The following is a 17,440-nucleotide window of genomic DNA, read 5'->3' on the forward strand; positions in this document are numbered from 1 at the left end:
AATTTTTACCATTGATTTCAGTATCTTTATACTATTTATCAAAATATATCTAGTATATATCGATAGTAAGAAAATTATCTGTTGGATAGATAAATCATAAAGTAGTCGTAACTTTGATATCATTGCTGGAACTTATATCATGGCTATTATTCACGATCTGTCAAAGTGTATAGATAGACAGAAGAAATAAAAGTTGTCCGGTCAAGATTTATCCTTCGTTCATATATTATACTTTCATTATTTCCTAATTCATGTTTTAGCTGTAGGTAGTTACCATTTCACTTTTTTGTCTAAAAGGGTTGCATCTTTATCATTATGTCAATGCTACTGTTTCAGTATTACAAGTATGCTCTCTAATCACAAAGAAAGTATCTAATAATCAATGAATTTCATATATTTCTATTTCAAATTGTATTTTAAAAGACGGTCATTAAACCCTCTATCTAAAATCATATTTACATTATCAACAAATCTGGCCATAAAACTAATCGATCGCCTTTCTCAGGTGTTACTCTTCATATATTAATAAACAAAGACAGCATGACGTTTCACCACAGTATTCTGTAAACAAAGACAGTATGACGTTTCACCACAGTATACTGTAAACAAAGACAGTATGACGTTTCACCACAGTATACTGTAAACAAAGACAGTATGACGTTTCACCACAGTATACTGTAAACAAAGACAGTATGACGTTTCACCACAGTACAGTATGACGTTTCACCACAGTATACTGTAAACAAAGACAGTATGACGTTTCACCACAGTATACTGTAAACAAAGACAGTATGACGTTTCACCACAGTATACTGTAAACAAAGACAGTATGACGTTTCACCACAGTATACTGTAAACAAAGACAGTATGACGTTTCACCACAGTATACTGTAAACAAAGACAGTATGACGTTTCACCACAGTATTCTGTAAACAAAGACAGTATGACGTTTCACCACAGTATACTGTAAACAATGACAGTATGACGTTTCACCACAGTATATTGTAAACAAAGACAGTATGACGTTTCACCACAGTATACTGTAAAAAAAGACAGTATGACGTCTAAAATCAGCATACTGTAAACAAACTTAATTTTGTGGGGATTTAATTTTCGTCTGACAATAATTTCGCGGCTATTTTATTTTGCATTTATATTGATATGGTTCTGCTGTGCCAGCATTTGAAAAGTTTACACGGCGATATATTTTTGCGATAGTTATTTGCCTTAGAAATACGCGAATTTCCATTGCGCGCGAAAAGTTGTTTTACAGTAGGTAATGTATTATTCATTGTGATGGTCTTATAAAGTACTGAAAAATTGGATACATTTTATTCTTCGTCCGTTAATGTCGAATTCCCCACATGAGTTTTAGGTTTTATTAGTTTAACGTACTATTAACAGTCATGATCATGTAAGAACGTACCAGGTTTGTTGGTTGAGGAAAGTCAGAACTTTCGGAGAAAAACCCACCGACCAACGGACAGTACTTGACAAACTGTCATGCATGGGATTCGAACTCACGACCCAGTGGTGGAGGACTTGTGGTAAGATGTCGAGACATCTTAACCACTCGGCCACCGCGGCCCTTACATTTCAAGAAGTATGACTACAATTCTGATGTAAAATGGTTAATTTTCGCGGGTAGTTTGTTATATTCACGTTTCAATATAACAAAAATTCATTAACGTACAATAGGAATTTAAACAATTGGTCAACCGTGAAATTTAACATTCTCGAACAATCCTTTAAAAGAAACCGCGAATTATTTGTCTCGCGTATAGATACCCGTATATTGTATATTTTGTAAAATATACGATTCTATTCTTAGCTGTCACATTCAGAACGTCAAGATACCAGACTCAGGAAAAAGAATGTGTATTGGTAAATAAAGTAAACCTCGTGATAAGAATATTGATTGTTGATGAAACAAAACACTAGGTTTGATAAAGACGCTAGTCTTCCTCATAAGGTAACCATAAAGTTACACTAGTTAAAGGTAGTTATAAAACGTAGAAATGGTCAATTTGGCACATCGAAGGGTAACACACAATACATGTCGAAAACAAAGCACCAAGCAGTCAGTTCAACTTTTTTTCACACGCAAATATTCATTCAATAAAACATGCAACGATAACAAATATAAGCAAATATAACAAAACAAAGATCTAAAAAATGAAATAGTCATTCGTGTCGTTTTCCATTCTCGTGTAGAATCTAAGCAATTTAAGTACATGTACATGTCGTTACTTCTAATGCACCATCCTCTATCCTCAATGGATTACTTTCACTATCGTTATATCCACCCCTGGACTATGTCATAACAAAGGTGAATATTCCTAGTTTGACAGGTCGGTTGATCCTTTTATATACAAAACGAAACAATCGAATAACGGTACGCTGTGGTTGACTGTATTGCTTTGGGCATCGCTCTCCAAGTAATCTTCACAGGAAATTTCCGCAGGTCTGTAATTGGTCAGTTCTTTTCTCCTGAACTGGATTCAATTATACTATGAGATAGTCTAGGGGTGGATATAACGACAGTGAAATTAACCACTGAAGTATTGCGGATGGTCAGACACATGCTTCTTTACTTTCAGAGTTACTTCCTCTTGCCCGTCAGAATCCGCTTGGTGTCCCTGGTGAGGGTCGGTAGCGTCGGTTTGAACACCTGGCCATACCCCTGTGGACTCCGTGACCGGTTAGAGTCTTGTTGTGACATCACTAACATATTCTTGATTTCCTTGATATCGCGACCCATCTCATCGTTCTGTTCTCTCATCATTTTCATTTCCTCCCATTGCTTTCTCATCACCTCCCTCATCTTCTCAACCTCGTGTCTCATCATGTGAGACATGCGTGATAACTCCTCCTTGAATTTCACCTGCATGTTGCTCTTATCATTTTCAAAAAGTCTTATCTTGCTTCCTTGTGTTGTAATGATCGTCCGTGCTTTCTCGAGTTCTTTTTCCATCGTCTCCAAATTAGATTTTAATGCCTCGATCTCATTCCTTAAGTCCTCAATATGGCCCTCTTTGTCTTCATATGCAGTGCCCTTCTGTAGTCGTTTGTTCTCGGACTGAAGTCGTCGTAGTTCTTTTTGCAGGTCGTTTGCGAAGGACCTAGTTGTATTGATATCTCTCTTGATGTCCGCTATATATTGCTGCAATTTCCCGATCTCCGAACCTTTGTGTTTGTTCTCGTTTTCAAGATCACCGATTTTACCTTCTTTTGTAGCTAACACCAACTTTAAATCGTCAATCTCTGCTTCCTTTTCTTTCATTTTCATTTCTGTCTGTTGAACGGCGGAACACTTGTCTTTCTCGTGGCTCTTGCTGTCAAACGCAAGACGCATCCGAAGAGTTTCGATCTGTAGTTGTAGTGTTTGATTAAAGCCGATAAGTTGTGTGATGACCGGTACAGCCTCTGTATCACCTTCCCCTTCGCTCTCGGTTCGTTGAGTTCGTGGAGACGCTGCGTCTTTGTCAAATTCTGTTGACTTGTCTGTCTTGGTGGCCGCCGTGCCACCACCAGAAGACCCTTGTGTCTTCATCGCCTGGCCGTCTATCCGGAATTCAGCCTGATGGAAACAAATTGAAATATTTACATCTTGTTGTGCCGTTGTGTGAAACCCACATTTTATACAGTCTAACAAGGGATATACTAGGCCTTATCATATGTTTGCATGGTACTTAAAACTGCAAATATGCTATGTTAATGCTTCGTCATATGCAGTTTATTTGCACAAGGCTAGTGTCTAATAGAGTTGCAAAAGTTAAGAGTAATAGAACGAAGTTATGCAATTGTTGACACAACAGTGTACATTTAAATACAGAGTTCTTTCACGAGTATATTTGCACTACCACCTGTTTTCTTATGTCGATGCTTATTTACATAAATACAAATGTAATTCACAAAGTTTATTTTACGATAACTTATAAAAACAAAACTTATCACTTATATGCATGAAAAAGTTATTACTTACCCCGGGGGCACGGGGAGTTCCTTGTGACGCCATTGTTGTGATCTGTAAATGAAATCAACAGTGTTGTAGACGTGTTAACTTTTTCACGATTGTCTTTCACTACAAAGATAGTCCTACTTTAATCTTTGTGTAAATTTCCATTGTCATTTTTCACAAAGGCGTAACAAAAAGAGTTACAATGATTAACAAGTGACACGTCATATATGTACTTATTTATACGCCATTGTTGTTCCATAATTCAAAATGTCTTTCATTTCTGAAATAATATTTTAGAAAGGCAATGAAGGAGTTGTTCTATATCAATTTGCGAAGCGTAACAGAGTGTTTCAGTATTACCTGTTCTAAATACAGTATATGAACAACAGGTTGAAAATCTTCTAATCCTCAAACACCATGTATTCTTTCATCGGACTTGATTAACCACACTCTTTCGGGCTGATGACAACATCCAGTGTATGTGACTAGCTGGTCTTCCAAATATATACACTGTTGGTTCAAAAATTTTACTCCGCAGTTTCCTTATAAAACAAAGTTCTTCATACCTTTTCGAGTTGATAACATTAAGTGCATATGACCAATGCCTATTCCAGATAACACAAAGATCAAGTTGAAAATCTGATAATTTTCAAACTCCAAAAGCTCCTCCCTCCGATAATGTTTGCCGCATCCTTTCAAGATGGTACCATCAAGTTAATGCGAACAATTTGTGTGTATCTCACTCTTATGTATTGATATCCACACACTTTATTAATGAACTCTGTCCTACATGTATGTCTAGTTAAGTCGCAGTTAAAATTTGTCCATGAATACCAACACATCAACCCGGTAAGTAGAATACACGTTTCTTTGTATTGTCTGTTAAATTCCGGAATAATTCATAATCCGATTTTATAAATAGTATGCCTCGAAGTGTTTATGTGCCACAATATAACACTTCCTTGGATGAACGAAATATCCAACTTCCCAAAGACGTTTGTTTTATAGGGGATTCCTGTGTTACTCCTTGGAAAGAGTCTAATCACATGACCTTGACCTCAGAATATTGATTAGGAGCAATCGTTGAACGATAGTGACTACGTGCAATGTAATGATTGAGACTTGGATTTGTCCCAAATTTTCACTGTATCATATGTTAGGGTAAACACATGACGATTATTTATTGTGAATGCCTTGATAGACTGTACCATTGTACGTAAAGTAAATATATCGGTAACATTCACTGAAAGTTTTACCATTTTGCGTTACATATATTTAAAGCAAATTTGTTTTGATATCAAATATTAACTATCCCAAAATTACTTCTTTTGTAAGGACGTTTGGATAACAAATATGTTGAAAGTACACCTGATATTATTGCCTATAAATATCAATTTAGTAATAGAAATAGGGCTCCTAATTTGGCTAAAATCCAATAAACGACAATGATGGGAAATACAAATGAGTAGACACAGATATAAAAATGCTAGTATATGCAAAGTCAAACTTTTTCGCATGCTAAGGTAAGCATCAGATGTTTGTGCATGTTATCAAAGGGGAAAACGTCCATCCATTATAAAGTCAAACTATTTTTCTTTTTTCTTGTACTGGCATTTTGGACTATTGTTCTGTATTCTTTGTACAGATGGTTGGTGATGCACAGGCTTTGATGTAATGGGGGAAATCTGCTCTGCATGATTTGCCAATATTTATTCTGTTCACTAGATCATGAGGGTTGACTTAAGGCTCGTGGAATATCAGCTTGTTAAACCTTTTTAATCATATTACAAAGCCACTTATGTAAGATCCTCGTTTTATGATAATTATCTAATCATTACTAGATCAGATTTCATAATACGTGTATTCCATTACGTCACGTGACGGGTAATTATGAAGAAATGAAATGCTTTGAATTCTAAGATTTAAAGATTTCGCAATAAATATAGATCTTGAATTAGCCAGAGATAATTAACACATGATTGCCTATGTTAATGTATAACCCATCCTTTTTATAATTACGATTTTTATGTATTGATGTGTTTCTACTTAAAATATTCTATGTCTATTTAAACAATATTCTGTTATTCAATGATGTGGTAGGTAAATGCAGTGGATTAAAGCCTGAATTCACGGAGAAAAAACATCGAGCTATGTCAAATATCAGGCTACGTTCACATTACATGGAAACAGTTAGTTCATTTTTTGAAAATAGACTATAGCTTTGTCCCAGCGTATTTGCGCTTATTTTTTTCTCCGCAAATATATTTATTTATTCTTTAAAATTTGAGACTGTATAAGTTATGAACTTCGTGTTAATACTAGATTCATCAAGTATATCAAAGTATAAGCTACTAGACACACATATCTCTTTCTCAAAATTGTTTTCAAGTCCACTGTTAACGTGGAAATTTGCGCGAGAGGGAAATGACTCTAATTACGCGAAGTTTGCTTGATCGCAAAAATTTCCCACGCGCATAATATTTTGTGAACTTCACGATCAAATTAAATTATAAAGGCGGATAATTAATACCTTCCTATTTATTGTATTTCTTAATCAAGCACTTAATTAATGACAGGTAGGAACGATTTTTTGCTTTAAAAAGAACGATTTATCCATTTGGCAGATAAATGTTTCGATTTTCTTTAATTAGCGAGTTTCGTGGGCAATACGAAATCGCGAAAATAAATCGCCGTGAAATGCTTCAAAAATATGTAAATTTATGCAAACATATGTGTAAATGTATGTAAATATATGTAAATTAAATCCATAGAAGATTAGATCGCGAAATCAAATGGTCGCGAAAATGGACAAAGGCCTGAAAACGCAATAGTGAGTCTCCGTGAAAATAAGTTGGTTTCCGGCTAGTCGTGACCTAGCTAGAATATTGTAGCTCAAAAGACTTAAAGATAGAAAATGGGGTCGTCGTTACCGGCCGAAAGGTATAGTAGGCTGTGTACGTATATTCGTTCTAGTCGTGAACCTGTGGTAAAACATCCTCGATACTCCAGAGATTCCAATCACTTACTATATCTACACCTCTGGACTATCTAATAGTAAAACTGAAGGCTATACCGTTATACGGTTCTTTTGGTGTGTATCAAAGAACTAAATTACCTGTTCTGTTATGTTGCCTCCAGTTTTACTATGAGATAATCCAGGGGTGTAGAGATTGTAAGTGATCGGAACCCCTGGAGTATTCAGGATGGTAGTAAGACAGGCTACAAGCAAAAAAGGAGGAGTGTCACCTATGGCGGCCATGACCGATGAGCATTATTTTGGTTTACAGATACCCGGGATTGGGACATCATGATATGACATATGATTAAGGTCAGGTTAGAGTCCCTTGTAAGTTATGGGGGTTCCTGTTTTGTCTAGTTTTAAGTTATAGGTCATGGCAACCAGAGGGCCCAAATTGACACTCCTCCTTTGTGTCAACTTACCTAGCCAGGCTAGCGGTTAGCTAGCGAAATTGCCTTTCTGTTCACCTCGCAATCAAAAAGCATTGATTATGGCTAGGTTCCAGTAGCAATGACTATGCCTTTTTTTATAAAAAAAAATATAAATCTTTTTTAATATCAAATATCACTTTATTGAGTTCTAACAAATAAAATCGGTGTAATAAATAGATTAACATAATACTGTTCTTTTATACATAACGTCGCTCAACAACGGAGACATTAAAGCAGATAAAATAATCTAGAACTTTATGGCTTCTGAAAATCATTCACCACTATTTAGGTAGGGTGTACACACTGACGAATAACTCTACCCATTACATCTATCTAAAAGTCACATATTTATCAATTTTCTGTATTTTGAAGAGCTGATTCCTATGTCAGAATTGATTACTATTTTAAAATAAGAGGACAAAGGTTATGATGAATCCTTTAATGTAAAGGAAACAAATTCGAAAACAAAAAGAGATGATAAAGATAATCAAAAATTGTTAGAAGAAAATATTCCAAAAAAAATAATATATATATATATTGACTTTAAGTGGTGCTTAAATATTACAAGAAATCTCCGATATCATGGATACATAACAATTCACGAAATGAAGATACATTACTATACGAAAAAAATATACGACAGGCAAAAATATGCAGTAAGCCATATATTTCAACATATCATTGAGCATGATTAAAAGTCATACTCTAAGGGATGATTCAACATAACGAATTGAATCTCATAATTACACTTAGTTCTTAAACATGGAACTATGGTTTTGTTATGATTGTAACAATGACTTGTGCATATTACATTCACCATTGAAGGTAAATCTGTTCAGCCAGTGCGCGATTATTCTCTTTTCGATATGAAGTTTGTCAGTGCGTGTCTCAAAAATTAAGTACTTGTTAATGTTTGCACTACTCATAAACCTTTCTTCAATATTGACAGTACATATATACTGTGAGTAGCTAAGATAATACATTACTACCTGGCAGATTAACTTTTATTTCGATAAGGGATCTTACTTATTAGGATGCTCCAATTTTATGAGCAGATATGAAAATGTACTACGGATAAATAATGTTGATATGCACTATATAGCTATCCGTCGTTTCTCTCCCACACTATTGACAAAGAAATGATTAAAACATCTGTATTTTAAACTAGAAGGCTATTAGATTTACTTATCGGAGATCCGATTCTAAAACCTAGTTTCAAAGTTATTTTGATTTTATTGGGACATTTTCGGTAGGTTTATACACCTGTCTATTGCTTGAATAACTACCTCCAAGGCCCAGAGCTTCCATTCAACACCTACTAAGGCCTCGAGATCTCAATAGACCGTCAATCAATATGTATGAATGCCAATAAAATATTCTCCCATTTCAAATAGCTAATGGCATTCGGGTAGGGGCTACCTAAACCTGTTTTCCACTGACAGTATACTTTTAACTGTTTAAAACTAATACAAATACTAAATATGTGTTCGTAAGCCTCTAACAAAACCCCATTGAGACGGCTAATACACCCGTTTTACGGGCACCGGAATTCTTTTGAAACGGTCACAAAAAACGAACATTGGATAAGCACCGGTTACACGTAACTTTAAATCTATATATTGATTGAACATGTGCGATAACTATCGTGGCAGGACACAAGTTTACAAACCATTCCATTCAACGACATGCCTGTATATTCAATATATAGTCAATGTCCTGCTAAAAATGGTGAATTAAACTGTGTAGACAGACAGCGAATTTTGTTCACATTAAGGGTGGCGGTTTTATAATATGTAAATTTGTGTGTGAGGAGGCATATACATTCTTATATCACTTACATTAAAACTAATATCAAATAATTCAACAAAGGTTATCCAACGCAAATTGACACCAATTGCAAAACAATTTTACATTTTATATACGTAGTAGTCATTTGATGATTTTAAAAACCTTTACAACCAAAATTGATACAAAATGCAAAAGAATTTACCATCTTATGTAATATGCAGAAGTCATTTTATGATTGCAGTAGAATGATTCGGTGACGTTAAATATGTCACAATATCTCATCGATGAACCTTCATTCGAATCACAACTTATGTCACAAAAGCTTGGAACGATAAGAAACTCCATAGTTCTTTGCGTGGTGTGCTATCGCAGAAATCGTCTTCTGATCTCTTCGGTGAAAGTACTCCTCTATCCTCTAAGTGAGCAAAAGCTTACCACGATCCTATTTAGAATACATATATATGGCAATTGGAGAGATGCTGACCTTGCCTACAATAGTCTCTCTACTTCCTTTCTGGTACTATTTGGCAACAACCTCACTCTCAAAGTTTCATTACATCCCCGCCTGGAATAAGAAGTCCCCCAGTTTCATCACCTGTTCATTACACTCCGCCGCTACAGCGCGTGAATCGTTGATGCAGATAATAAGTAAGGATTGTGTCCTACAGACGGTACAGCCATATTCTTCAGCCCTGGCATAAATTCCCTGTTTACCATCAGCAAGTCGAACGTCGTAATGTCGACCACAGGCTGTAATTCCGTTTCTGTACACTAGATCGGGATATAATACTCCCTCAGCAATGTGGCTCAACTCACATGCTTGGATCTTGAAATTATCCGTTCCAATGATACGTCTCTTAGTCCGGCGGTCAAAAATGGCCATCTGACACGAGTTGGCTTCCACTATGTTCTCCAGTACATAATCCTCCCAAATTTTGAGGAGATACTCCTCCTTAAGGGATATACTGTCTAATCTTTGTAGCTCCATATTTGCCGGACAGTTGTGTCTATATAGATATAGTGTCACCCGGCCCTATCAACATGCCGCCACTGTTTGTGTACTGAGCCAAATTCTACCCCGTCAACCGTACCAGGCTATACAGGTAATTAATAGTATATATTGAACTGCAATCATGAAGTGGAAATCACACAATAGGAAGCATGACACAAAGCTTTCGTGACCTAACAAGTTACCGTATTTATCTCCCAGAGGTCTTAATGAATAAATTCACAGGTCTACGTGTTAAACCTGGTGATAATCTCCCATGCCAATAAGATAATTGTTTTCCAGGTGGCCGTCGTCTTACTTTAAAGTGTTGGTGGGGGCCAGTCTTAGTCTGTGTGTATAACATTGTTTATAGAGATTACAAGTATATGACCACTGTATATACATATATATATATATATGTATATACTTTATAGGATATGAGAAGTTAATCCAGTTCTACGATACAATGAATTATTCATAATGATTTATTCTATTCTTGGCGATAAATTTCATGAAACATGCATTATTTTCGACTTGTTGCACGATTCCATTCAATCCAATTTAATTCATTTTATTCCAAACGCAAAACAGTATATATACAAGATTACAATAAACGTACATATGTGCAAGATGGCAGAGAACACAGACAATGTAATACTACATAAAATATGAAATACATTACAAAATGCATGTGTTAATGATTCTGCCATGAGAAAACAAGAAACAAAATATATGTGTGTCATACAATTACAGTTATTTTACAATTGCAGTTTTCAAACTACATGAATTAATAACATAGAACTATTCCATATACATATAATATCTCTAAGGGTATGCCGATTTATTGATCAGATTGTAAATATGACCTTGAAGATTTAACAATTTATGCAGTTTATAACATTAATAATAATCAAATCTCTCAACAGTCCATATTATATAGCGCGAGATCACCAACAGTTCAAGAACAAGCACTGGCTAATTCAGTACCGTGTAATCTTTATTGAAAACAAGGCATTGGACATGGAGAGTTTATCATTTGTTTTAAAAATGTATTGTTATAGTGATCTGGCTACATCTGGCATTCAATATTTGATATGGATATAGTGGTAGACGGTGCATACGTCCATTACCTAATTACGTAACTATCGTGTAGCTGTTGTGAAAAAAAAAATCATTGTTTCAAATCATAATCTACTTCTTTACTAGATATAAAAAATAGATATCCTAGCTATTTATATGATGCCTATATGTAGTGGGGGGGGGGGGGGGGGGGGGGGGGGGGGGGGGGGGGGGGGGGGGGGGGTGGGGATGGGAGGGGGAGGGTCAGAAAAAAATACAATACATAATTATCCATGTGAAAAAAAAAGAAACGTTTATACATTATTTTTAAAATACAACGTACACCAAGCATAACAGACACTGGATAACAAAAAGTTGATTTACTATAAAATACAACTTGTAGTTTCTAAATTGATGAACAAACACTAAACGACTTCACAATATGTAATTTATAGTATTAGTTGCGAAAGGGTTTCTGTGCCATTGAAACAATACTGAAGCATTTTATTTTCTCAAATTCGCTTGCCAGGGGTATTCAGTGCGATACTCTTCAGGAGAGCAGGATGTTTCATGGAGCGTAACGTACTGAATAAACACCCTTGACTAGCGATGTTGTTTATTCCATCCCAAATTATATTGTTCTTGTGAAGTTTTATCTCATTCGTAGTACCCCTTGTTTCTGAACTTATCACAGAGCTGATTTAGTTCGTTGATGATATAATATACAAAGTCAATTTAATGATTTAATTAAATATGATTTTGTCCTATATTTCACAATGTATTATCACTTACATCACATCGTAAGATATAGGGGATAATAACAAGGACGATTACTTATGTCCCTTGACTAAGTTCATGTCCAAAGACAAAATACATTTTAAGCAAATGTTATCCCAAACACACATTCATTTCAACGATGTTGTTGTGGCGAAATTTTGAAATAGTTTGGTTCTTAAGAAAAAATCATATTTGAGTCCAATGTCAAACTGAAGCTTACTCAATACAATAACTTTTGAAAAATGATTTTTATGGGATTTTCTTTATGATTTTCTTATTGTAAGTCATGATTTACATTCACAAAAGACCACACATTACTTGTTCCAAGTAACATTTGACTTAGCTTGATGTTTCAATTCTATGTCAAAATTATATTTAAAAAAACCCAAATTAGTTATGTTTGTAAATGACTGTCAACTATTTCTCATTTAAAAAAAAACCCAGCGTGACTCAATTCACTCAGCAAATATATGAAAACCTCTTAGGAGCAAACGCAATAATTGGCATATGGACAAAATGACACCAATATGTCTAAACATATTAAATAGGTTCAAAAAAACAAAGCAACAAGATTAATAAACGGGTATAATAATAATTATTACTACTATTCGATCTTGCAAGCACAGCTTCTAGACATATATCCACCCGACCGGTAGATAAGCGAGAAATATGTAATCGTATATTCCAATAATCATTATTGAGTAATAAATTCTAGATACATTGTAGCAAATATTATTTAAAGGATCACACTGTAAGTAATATTGAGTCGATACCATCTGGGCTCAGTTTCACGAACATTCCTTATATTCAATGAATTCCTGAACTCAAAGGAAAACATTACAAAGGTTATGGAAGTCTCCTTAAATTATTCTTCCTTTTTAACCTTTTTAATGTTTTCCCATTTAAAGTTAAGGAATGTTCGTGAAACTGGGCTCTAATTTAGCCAGAATTATGTTGTGTTTTTCATTTTTGCATACTCTTGATTTTTTAACCGCTATCAAGACGAAAAGATTTACAAGAAAACAACAGATAAAGATCCTTCAAGAATGAATAATACTGTGCAATCCATTTAGAGAATAGTTTTGTCTTTAAATGTTTTACATCTTACACTGGTTTAATGTCTTCAGGTAAATTCATGTCAATTTCAGGTGAATTTTTTTCATGTCAAATTGACCTGAAAAGAGAAAAAAGTCAATTTAGGTCAAAACCTTGATCTGAAATTGCCTTGAAATTCAATTAAATTGACCTGAAATTGACCTAAATTTCACAAGAATTTTTCATGTCAAATTGACCTGGAAAAAAAAGTCAATTCAGGTCAAAACCTTGATCTGAAATTGCCTTGAAATTCAATTAAATTGACCTGAAATTGACCTAAATTTCACAAGAAGAATTTTTCATTTCTTATATAATAATGTCCTTCTATAATATCGTATTTATATTATTAGTTCGAGTAAGTAACAGTTTCTTTACGGCTGTCAAAATAAGTAAGGCTAGTATTGGTATCGAATAAACAACATTGGTATCGAATAAACAACACACTATAAACATACACATGTGTACTACACAGGAGACATGGGAAAAGACATCAATGACACATTTGTATCAAACTCATGGAGAACTACACTGTAGATACAGCTAAACTGTGCGTCTGGTCTGAGTACCACATATTGATATAAACTACATATTTTACAGCATAATAACAGTATATTTCTTTAATATTTGTCTGGAGTTGCCTAATATTATGTATGTTACTGGGAAAGAGAGTATAAATATACACCTATTTATCTATAGATAATGAACATCATCATATAGTTACAAATTATATCATATGAGAAAGTTGGAGAAAACGAAATTCAGTGCGTAAATTAAGTTTACATACATTAGATTGAAGATATGATTGACTCAATGTCCAAGGTACATGTATATAGAGAGAATCGAAACCCTATACTTATTTACTGTACATTGTTTATTGTGACAGTCAGCTCTATATATAGAACCATAAATGTGGAAATTTTACGTTCAGTGTACGTTTGGACTCTCAGCTATTTCATCACAGAAGGTCATGCTAACAGAACATACCAGAACAGTCTAGAGCGTATCCCACGAGATTCAGTGTACTCGATACACCTCGCAACTAATCACTGTCACGTACGATAAGTATGAGAGTTCCGAACGTATGTAAACAATAACAAAGCCACGTGCGGATAGTACTAGAAATTTCTAGAGTGTTCGTTAGGCGGGTTATATATACTGTTCGGACTCGGGTTTGATAGTCTTAGAAACCAGCTCGACGTTGCAGCACGTACGGCAGTTTGGAGCATAGTTTATAGAATATTTTACGCCCTACAACTTTTATTTCGTGTAACGAAATACTGTCTTCACATTTTAAAATCTTCCATATAGAAGCGATATCGACTACTGAAAATGCCTACAGCAATTGGTATTGATTTGGGAACCACATATTCCTGTGTTGGTGTGTTCCAACATGGGAAAGTGGAGATAATAGCCAACGACCAGGGTAACAGGACAACGCCCAGCTATGTCGCCTTTTCCGATACAGAAAGACTCATTGGTGATGCAGCAAAAAATCAAGTGGCCATGAATCCTGAAAACACCATCTTTGATGCGAAAAGACTAATCGGACGAAAGTTCGATGACCAGACCGTTCAGTCTGACATGAAGCATTGGTCCTTCAAGGTTGTTAATGATGCCGGTAAACCAAAGTTACAGGTGGAATGTAAAGGTGAGACGAAACAGTTCAATCCGGAGGAGATCAGCTCTATGGTACTGACGAAACTCAAGGAGACAGCTGAAGCATATCTGGGTCAAAAGGTCAAGGATGCCGTCATAACAGTACCAGCGTATTTCAACGACGCTCAGAGACAGGCGACAAAGGACGCAGGTTTCATCGCTGGATTGAATGTTTTGAGGATTGTCAACGAGCCAACAGCCGCCGCTCTTGCATATGGACTAGACAAGAACCTTAAAGGTGAGAAAAATGTTCTAATCTTCGATTTGGGAGGTGGCACATTTGACGTTTCTGTTTTGAGTATTGACGAGGGTTCCATGTTTGAAGTGAGGTCCACCGCCGGAGACACCCACTTAGGCGGGGAAGATTTTGACAATAGAATAGTCAGTCACTTTATCCAAGAGTTTAAGAGGAAGTATGGTAAGGACATTAGTCAGAACAGTAGGGCAGTGAGGAGACTGAGGACGGCTTGTGAACGCGCCAAGAGGACACTGTCAAACAGCAGTGAGGCGAGTCTGGAAATAGACGCTCTTTATGACGGTATTGACTTTTACAGCAAACTCACGAGGGCACGATTTGAGGATTTGTGTGCTGACCTTTTCCGTGCCACTCTAAAACCCGTAGAGAAGGCTATAGTGGACTCAAAGTTGGACAAATCAAGGATCCACGAGGTTATATTGGTTGGAGGATCCACGCGTATACCAAAGATTCAGAAACTTCTGGAAGATTTCATGAATGGAAAAAAACTCAACAAATCAATCAACCCTGACGAAGCAGTTGCTTATGGAGCTGCCGTCCAGGCCGCCATTCTCAGCGGTGACAAAAGTGACGTCATCAAAAATGTTCTTTTGATGGACGTAACCCCGCTGTCGTTGGGAATAGAAACAGCAGGAGGTGTTATGACGAACTTGATTGACAGAAACACGACAATCCCAACAAAAACCTCAAAAACATTCACCACATACTCGGACAATCAACCTGGTGTCAACATTCAAATCTTCGAAGGAGAGCGCGCTATGACCAAGGACAACAACCGGCTGGGGAAATTTGACCTCGATGGAATCCCTCCGGCGCCTCGTGGTATACCACAGATAGAGGTTCAATTCGACATTGATGCCAACGGGATCCTCAACATCACGGCTTCGGAGAAGGGCACCGGTAAAACTAGTACCTTGACCATCACTAATGACCAGGAACGACTCAGCAAGGAAGAAATTGAGAGAATGGTGTCCGAGGCAGAGAGGTACAAAGATGAGGATGATAAACAACGACTGCGAGTTTCCGCCAAGAATCAACTCGAAAATTATGTTTTCAATGTAAAAGCAGCGGTAGAAAGCGCGGGAGATAAACTGTCGGACGAGGAAAAGGCTTCAGTGAGCCAGGCGTGTGATACAGAAATAAAATGGATGGACAACAACATGACTGTAGAGGTAGAGGAATTCGAGTACAGACTGAAGGAATTCCAGAAACTCTGTACTCCCACCATGACCAAGCTTCACAGTGGTGCTGCTCCATCGGGTGGCAGTAGTGGTGAAACTACCAAAACTGGTGGCCCCATCATAGATGAACTGGATTAAGTATGGCTGAACCATGGACAATACGGTTGTCGGAACAATGGACAATACGACTAACGGAATAATTAATGGACATTACGGCTTTCACAAAGGTTAATTTCGATTTTAACATTAACTAGAGTAAATATTTCCCTCATGAATTATTTTATTGACGTTGAAATTCAAATCGAAGTTCACAAATAATTTTATCTTAGTCCAACATAATGTTTGTTTTCAAACTTTTCTGCATTGACAATTTTACTGTGGTAGATAACGGTATATCATATATGATAGTCTGCCATTGTTCATATCATTATCAGGATAAATATTGTTATATACATACATGACCAAACACATCACACTCTGTACACCAATTGTTCTATTACCATTTTAGATTTTAAGTCTTACAGTTGTTAACTTCCTCAAAATCGACCAGTAAAATGTTAAAAGTAGCTTCTATCTACTGTATTATTCTAAACAGGTACATTGTAGATGTTTTGTTGTTATCAAATCACCTTGTTCTTGTTACAAATATTTTTCGAGATTAAAAAGTGTTATTTTGTTAATAAAAATGTTATTTTATTCATCATTTATTACTCATTATTTTGTTCAGTACTGTCCCAAAGAAGAGGATTTGAGATTTACAAATGACGTTGTTTGGGTAAAAATAATCATATCAAAATATTGCCTCATTATCACCGGAAAGGGATTATCGACGACAATTAGTACTTTTCCGACGTCATTAGTATCTCCAAACCGATGTTATAGGGACCATCGCTATAGAATACCAAATCAATCAAATTTTCAAATCTCTTATTTTGCTGTGTTAACCATCCTAAATAAGCAAAAAAATATATGAATATATGGAAATTTTGTCCATTATTTGGTAAGTCTTTAGTTTTGTTCAAAATTGTGCTCATAAAACTATCAAAAAATAGGCAAAAACAATGGACAAAATTTTCAAATTCAGTTAATTTATGCATATTTCGGATGAATACCATAAAACTTTTGAAATAAGAAAACTTTACTTACTACTTAAATTGATGGATTTGAGGATCAAAACGGCCTTACATAGTCCTTAGAAAACAGTTTGGGGAAAACATCCCTGGAAGTTA

At 35.7% G+C, this 17,440-nt stretch overlaps 3 protein-coding genes across 4 annotated transcripts; 1 reads left to right on the forward strand and 2 right to left on the reverse strand.

The window, feature by feature from the left end:
* Positions 1 to 629: 629 nt before the first annotated feature.
* LOC138325119 (uncharacterized protein PF3D7_1120000-like) lies at positions 630 to 5,006 on the reverse strand. Of its 2 annotated transcripts, XM_069270561.1 has the most exons (3): positions 4,322 to 5,006; positions 3,986 to 4,027; positions 630 to 3,580 (listed from the first exon to the last, which is right to left on the reverse strand). In XM_069270561.1, exons 2-3 carry the CDS (start codon positions 4,016 to 4,018, stop codon positions 2,603 to 2,605), a joined length of 1,011 nt encoding a protein of 336 aa, XP_069126662.1. In that variant the 5' UTR covers positions 4,019 to 4,027; positions 4,322 to 5,006; the 3' UTR covers positions 630 to 2,602. The 2 variants fall into 2 exon arrangements, with proteins under 2 accessions (XP_069126662.1, XP_069126664.1); XM_069270563.1 differs by lacking the exon at positions 4,322 to 5,006 and having other exon boundaries at positions 3,986 to 4,309.
* A 2,544-nt stretch (positions 5,007 to 7,550) lies between these two features.
* Positions 7,551 to 10,500, reverse strand: LOC138325120 (uncharacterized). The gene has a single exon (XM_069270564.1). It carries the CDS (start codon positions 10,185 to 10,187, stop codon positions 9,753 to 9,755), a length of 435 nt encoding a protein of 144 aa, XP_069126665.1. The 5' UTR covers positions 10,188 to 10,500; the 3' UTR covers positions 7,551 to 9,752.
* A 3,791-nt stretch (positions 10,501 to 14,291) lies between these two features.
* Positions 14,292 to 16,911, forward strand: LOC138325121 (heat shock protein 70 B2-like). The gene has a single exon (XM_069270565.1). The coding sequence runs from the start codon at positions 14,448 to 14,450 to the stop codon at positions 16,347 to 16,349; it is 1,902 nt and encodes a 633-aa protein (XP_069126666.1). The 5' UTR covers positions 14,292 to 14,447; the 3' UTR covers positions 16,350 to 16,911.
* Positions 16,912 to 17,440: the final 529 nt, after the last annotated feature.

Source organism: Argopecten irradians, chromosome 6, assembly GCF_041381155.1.
Source record: "Argopecten irradians isolate NY chromosome 6, Ai_NY, whole genome shotgun sequence".
In the NCBI taxonomy this organism is placed as follows: domain Eukaryota; kingdom Metazoa; phylum Mollusca; class Bivalvia; order Pectinida; family Pectinidae; genus Argopecten; species Argopecten irradians.